Below are 7,231 nucleotides of genomic sequence, written 5' to 3'. Positions count from 1 at the left end.
CCGCCGCGCTTCCCAAGCGGCGCACTTATCCAGTGCGCCACCGGGCCAGCCCAACCTCTTTTTTTTTTATCTCCTTTTTTCTTCTTTCTCTGCAGACCTTTAATCATAGGTGTACATATAATTTGTATGTGCTACCCCAAGTGTAATTAGAGGTATACCTAGGATCTTACTTAGAAAAAAACTCAACTTACTCTAAACATTTAATGTTTGGGGTCTATTTTTTCTTTTCATTAAGAGGCAAAATCTGTTTAGAATACTGCTTAGAATATTCTTTCCCTTTCTGTAATCGATTTTACATATATGTAGCCTAATGGCTTTTGAAAAAGTACATGAGATTCCTGTTTTGACTGGATTTCAATAATAATTGTATTTTATTTAATTAGCACTTAGATAATAAATACATTAGACAGAAATTCAAATCCCAAACTTTATTATTCAAATCACAGAAATCATAGGAATGTAAATTCATTAAAATTTTTCTTACATTTACCTGAACGTTTTAAAATATATTTTATCTAGTGACTCCTTAAATTGATAAGCATAATTGCATCTCATGGCAAAAAGAGAAAAAAATGCAAACAGAATTAGCCAGGAATCATGATTTTTCTAGGTGTTCCTCAGCAAAATGGCCTTTTAAAACATTTAAATCTCTTCTTTGAGTGGGAAACATGAACAATAAAGGTTTTATGACAGACACCATGGTGATACTAATAATGAAAATTCAAATAAATGTGAAATTTAATAACCCAAATGAAAGGAAAAAATATATTATTTCCATTTCTAGGACCATTTATTGAAAGCAGACCCTGAAATAACCTTATTCTTAAGAGAAATTTGAATTTGTTGCTTCTCAATAATAATTATAGCTCTGGTTTTCAGTAAATAGTTCTAAAAGAGACATTTTTGTTTGGGCAGCAGTTAGAAAGATCACTAATATTACTGTGGTAAAAAAGTCTATTGTAAACAGACTATATATTTGCTTCTGAGTTTTGTATGTGTAACAGTTTCTTCTAAATAGAATTACTGATTTTGCATATTTTTTATCTTAATTCACTTCCCTTAGAGGTTATTTAAATCAATTGGCTATTTTGAAGACTAGTACTATCAGGCCTTAAAAACTAACGCCACCTTAAGTGACATTACAAGCGGTGCCATTATGGGCCCACAAGGGTGTATTAACGCGGCAGCCTAAGATGGCGCCAGGAGGAAGTAGGGTGGGAGTGTCTTGAGGGAACTTTGCCATAGCCATTATTGGCCCAGATGCACTTCTGCACTTGTGAACACTGTGTGATCGCTACAGCAAAGCATTGGATCCAGGCGCACAATCGCTTAACCTTTAAAATGATAGGCTACAGATAGGAAATCCCTTTCGCCCCCCCCCCTTTGCCATATGCTTATAAAAACAAGTGCTTGTGTGATAATAAATGGAACTGCTCGACAGAATCCCCGCCACCTCTGAGTGTTCTTTAACGGGCTGGTTGGGGCCGGTGGCTGTGCTCAACTCTCTTTACAGCTCTCTTCCTCCATCTCCTCTCAACAGGGACTGGGGAAAGAGGAATCCAGGCAACCCACCAGAAGGGACACCAAGGGAGAGACTGATAGCAAGGCAAGGGCTGTTCGGGTCAGCCGGTGGCGGACCCGACATAGTAACACTTCTAATTTCAATAGGATTTTTTAAAAAAGAATTGTAGGAACAGTATCTCTGGTCTTCATATACGTTTTTCTCTATTATTGCAGGAGGATACAGACCACAATTATTATATATCTCGGATATATGGTCCATCTGATTCTGCCAGCCGGGATTTGTGGGTGAATATAGACAAAATGGAAAAAGACAAAGTGAAGATTCACGGAATACTGTCTAATACTCACCGACAAGCTGCAGTAAGTACTTTAACATTCAGGGTTTTTTCCCCCACTGTGAAAAAAGAGTTGCTTAAATTGACATATAGCTTTGTCTGTTGTGATCACTTTTTAAGTATATTCAGCTCTGTAATTGAAATTTAGATTAATAACTGCATATGAGATATTAAAAGTAAATGAAAGAATTGTTTTGATAAACCACCAGTAATTGAACCAATTTCCTTAGTATGTCTGATTAGATTAATAACTGCATATGAGATATTAAAAGTAAATGAAAGAATTGTTTTGATAAACCACGAGTAATTGAACCAATTTCCTTAGTATGTCTGAGTATATTTTTGATTCAAAGTTGAGATTTACCTTGGATCATTTTTAGTTTCATATCATCCATGAGTTTATGGAACATCTTTAAAAATTACATGAATTTGATATCTTTCTTTTTACATGGCTTTATTGCTCGTCTTGAAAAACATTTAACCCAAAACATTTATGATTCAGATAGTATAGGAGTATGTAGACCAAATAATGGGCTTAAGTGAAGAAGTTTAATATAAAGGAAAAGAATAAAATCTAGAAGGCACGAAACTGATATTTTAATTTACTAGCTGTGTTTGCTTAAATAAATATTTAACTATTCTGAGGTGCTGTTTCTGCATCTGTGAAGAGGAGATGATAGGGAATAGTAATATCAGCCTCACTTACCACACATGATCATCGATAGCCTATTCTATGTGCCAGACTAAATGCTTAAACGGATTAGCTTTTCAGTCTTCACAGCAATCTTGTGGTTTAAATATTATTGACATCCAGGAATTGCAGAGGAGAGAACTAAGTCTTTGAAAAATTATGTAACCTACCCAAGGGTCTCCAGCTAGTAAGTGGTGGAACTGGAAAGTTAAACAAGGTAGTCAAACTGATTCTCAAAATGCATGTGTAGAAATGATCGCACCTGGTTCTCAGAATGTTCTTTGATAATCATTTTAGGATAAATGTCAGATTTCACATTTTAAAGTTATTCAGTTTTGCTGACATGGATAACAGTGGTGATCCTGTTCAACCAAGTGAAAACAAAGCAACTTTAATCTTTCAAGTGCTATTGTAACTATTTGTTTCCAAACCCAAGTCTGCCTGCCCACCACCAAACGGAAACAAAAGTCAAATATTGGTGAAAAGAGGAGGCAGATTTGTTCAGGACTGGAAACCTGAAGGAGAGGTGAGGTTACTCCATCTCCCAGGCTAAATTTACCTCGGGGTTTTTAAGGAGGAGGTTGAAGGAATGGAAAGCAGGTGGGGAGACCTGAGCTGTTGGGGCTACATGTAAGGGGACAGGTGCAAATTCTCATCAAGGCTCCATCAGCTTCTGTTCTCATCCTTGAAGTTATCTCAGGTCTTGCAGAATTTTGATTTGCTTCAGAGTGGAATCGACACAGCTTTATTGACGTCTTCCTTGGTTTCTCAGGGTCTGAAAAACAGCTCTACACTTATGTAAATAATGTCATCCTCCTCCATAACCAAGGTTCAAAATATCAAGTAACCATGGGAAAAGAGAGAACAAATAGAAATGCGTACTAAGAAACACACTGTCTTTTAAAAGTTTTCTGAAGTCCATAAGGTTTTGTTTCCCAACATGGCTTACTCCATCATATGTTGGAGTGGATATAAAGTTAGAACTAATAAAGTCAATGGCTGAAGTTATTCAGAGGGACATTGATTTAATAAACATTAAAAATCAAAATTTTTGGTAACAGCTTTCATGGTTTATATTGTTCCTGTATCAGGAGATCAACTTCCAACAGTTAAATGGAAATTAATTACAGTTCACCATGATGATTCATTGAATTTTCAGCGTAGAGCACATGTTCTTTAAATCTGAGAAGCAAGCAAAATAGCTACCTCCCCTTGCTGAATTGCATTGTCCCTTTTCTTTTCCATATTCAGGCAACCCCATGCAAGAAGGACAGATTCAGAAATAATTCACTGTGGAATTTCGAACAGATTTTCAAAAGAAGAGAAAGTGAGAAAGATTACATTAGGGCAATGACTATCTGCAATTTATTGCACTTGACAATTTCCCACTATATCAGTGCTGAATAGCATACAACATACTTTGTAGACATTTGAATGTTGGTGAATACACATGGGGATTCGATGAAGTGGTTTAGTCCTGGTGTCGGCTGCTGTGGGTGATAACTCTAGGCAGAAAAAGAAGTTGGTCAATTAAAATATTATCTGCTTTGTTCTTATACTGATGTGGCCATGATCTCTTTTTGCATATTGCTCTCCCAAAGGTGAGACAGTTTATTGTCCTGTCTCTCCCCTTAGAAGCTTTTTTTTTCTCTTTGGAGTAAGGTTTACTTGGTTGCCTTGTGACCTCAGCTCTCTGATAATCTCAAGAAGAATTGATGTTGCAGATGATTCATTTTTTTCTTATTGTTAGTGTGGCAGTGACATCATTTGTTGCTTTCAACACCTGAGGTACATCAAGTGCAACTGCAGGGACTTGGACTTCTGCTTGTAACTCACCTGGTGCTTCATGCATTCATTTTGTGTGCATGTAATTGTAAGAAGCCTTTATTTTAACTACTCTGCCATTTTCATAGCTTGGTTTCTTGGATTTCCATGAGTATTTAAGCCATTACCAAATAGTTCTTAGAGTTAGAAATCGGTCCTGTACACCCCTACCAGAAGATACACACACACACGCACAACACACGGATACACACAAGCAGGCACACACTTCCAATCATAACAATAGGATTGAAACTATTACTTAGTTATTTTTCGTCTTGGAAAAACTTGCCAGTTGGACTCCTTCATTTCAATAAGTTTTATATCTTGGAACCCACAAATTTACCTACTGGTATGTTTTTTATGTTTTTTAAGTTTCATATAAACATTCTTTTTTTCATAAGAGTGATTTTTAAATATTGATCTGAGCTTGCTGAATTGTGTAGATAGAATGACCCATGTTTTAATATTTCCTCAGTTGACCTCCCCACCTTTTTAATCCTGCCTGGTTCTCTTTATTCCATTTCTATTGTGCTTCCCTCAAAATAATATCAGGTTGTTAGAGATGATGACGAAATTGTGGTATTCAGGTAATATTATAAAAAGAGGGCTCAGTAATGTCCATGCACACATACACTGCTGTGGGTCAAATGTGTTCCCCCGAATTCATGTGTTAGAAACTTGATCCCCATTGTAACAGTGTTAAAAGGGTAGGAAATCCAATTATGGTATATGAAATTTGAGGCATTTAAGAGGTGATTGGATTGTGAGGCCTGTGCTGTCATAAATGGATTAATCCATTCAAGGAGTAATAAGTTATCCTTATTACTGCGGACTGGTGGCTTTATAAGGAGAGACATGAAAGAACTCTTGCCGTCCTCACCCCGTGATTGCCTGTGTTGCCACGTGACCCTTCACTCTGAGAAGAAGCCCCTCACCAGATGTGCTCCCTGGACCATGGACTTCCCAGCCTCCAGAACTATAAGAAATTCCATCTTGTCGTAAATGATCCAGTTTCATGTATTTCGTTACAAGCGATAGAAAACAGACTGACATGCGTGCAAACACAAAACACATGCACCAAATCACAGCTGTTCTTCCTCTTGATGTTAAAAGGTAAAATGGCAAATGGGAAACATGGGATCCACTTTATTAATTAACTGTGCTCATGTCTTCATCAACATGCTCCTTGATGCAAGCTCTCTGGTAATTTGGCTGGAAACAGGATAAAAGTTTAAGCCTTATAGGGCAGAAGGGCATTTCTCAAATCTTATCACCGTTAGATGTGATTTGCATGCCCAAGGACAAGTATTCTGTCAACAAGTTAGACCATGCTCCTTGATGCAAGCTCTCTGGTAATTTGGCTGGAAACAGGATAAAAGTTTAAGCCTTACAGGGCAGAAGGGCATTTCTCAAATCTTATCACCGTTTGATGTGATTTGCATGCCCAAGGACAAGTATTCTGTCAACAAGTTAGACCAAAAAAAAAGAAAAGAAAGATGTAGCTGGGGACAGACCCAGTGTGTTAACTAACCCAGCCCTGAGTAAGCAAGAGGAAGCGTGAGAGCAGGACTGGCCTTCCCTGAAGAGGCCACTTCCCAGCCTCTCCCAGCTTCCTCAGAATGGCTGAGAGGAGGGTGCAGGAGACTATCTCACTCGCCAATACAATCGTTTAAAGAAAACATTTCCATTTCCCTTTCAGCACTACCACTTACAAATATGGCCCAAACAGTATTTTGGAATCTTAGATTAATATTCTTGAAAGAAGAGGAGAGTGAAAATAGAGCAAGAGTTTTCCCTTTTCTCCCATCTACAATACTATTTTATAATTTTGGAGCAGATTAGAACTTAGAAATTATTTAATTATTTAATGCACACACCTGATATGCCAAAACATTGATTTCTCTTTCCTTTTATAATCTGAGCCATAATCATTAGTATTTATACTACATTATAAATATATTTATATTTATATGTATATGTAAATACATGTGTATATATATATATAGTATATATACATTCGTATATATACTATATATATGTGTGTGTGTATATATATATATATATATCTCCTCTGCGTCCATGTTATTACCTGACACGCCCCCACCCCCTTCCCCTTGGAAAACATTCCTTTCTATTCACCTTTCATCTAAAGAAGTTGCTGCATCTGGAAAGAGAAGACAAGGTTAGGTTTAGGTGATTTCTGTGTGTGTGAAAGTTTCATTGTTTCTACTTCAACAGTTCTATTTTGTTAACTGGTGTCATAACTTAAAGTGATGTAAATGCTAATTAAACCAATTGGCTTGATGAAAGAAGATTGCATATGGCAACAAGAAAGCCTTATTAGTAGATGTTTAGAAATAAAAAGCGAATGTCATAATGCAATTTATGTCCAAAACGTATTCTGTGAGTTTCTTTGAATAGAATTCTGTGTTCCTCAACCTTTTTGTTTTTTCTCTTCTTTTTCTAAGGTTTGTCCTCCTTAAATTTAAATAATAAATTACAGGGAAAGAGATTCATCAACGTTTAGATAAAACTGAAGAAATGCCAGTAAGTCAGATGCAATATATATGTTTTTTTCTTTGAAAAAATATTAGATATTGCATTAAGTTGTTTGGCATATGTAGTTGTTGAGGCTTAACGAATGAGTTTCATGGCATGTTATCAGAATATGAGGTAATTTAAAACAACTGTGTTACAAATAGGTTTAACTTCCTCTAATTAAGGAAGACCCACACAAAGCCTTTCAGAAATAGAATTTCCTGGTTCCTTACAATGGCCTTATAGAAGGAAATAAAGATCTGTTTTATATGCAGGTGCATTTGTGGAGGATTCATAGATCGTATTCGGGCCGGCCCGA

At 36.5% G+C, this 7,231-nt stretch overlaps 1 protein-coding gene across 1 annotated transcript in view; it reads left to right on the top strand.

Moving 5' to 3' along the window:
* The window catches only part of PLXDC2 (plexin domain containing 2), a gene marked incomplete at its 3' end in the record, with an annotated part of 202,662 nt that overhangs the window by 41,020 nt on the left and 154,411 nt on the right, over positions 1–7,231 (top strand). The window contains exon 3 of the mRNA XM_008582507.1: positions 1,738–1,884. Within this exon, the coding sequence (XP_008580729.1) occupies positions 1,738–1,884 (147 nt within the window). The remainder of the gene's footprint in view (positions 1–1,737; positions 1,885–7,231) is intronic.

The sequence above is a fragment of the Galeopterus variegatus genome, unplaced genomic scaffold, assembly GCF_000696425.1.
Source record: "Galeopterus variegatus unplaced genomic scaffold, G_variegatus-3.0.2 Scaffold2652, whole genome shotgun sequence".
Lineage (NCBI taxonomy): Eukaryota > Metazoa > Chordata > Mammalia > Dermoptera > Cynocephalidae > Galeopterus > Galeopterus variegatus.
Note: the sequence above shows the minus strand (reverse complement) of the source record. Positions and strands in the feature narration are given on the sequence as shown.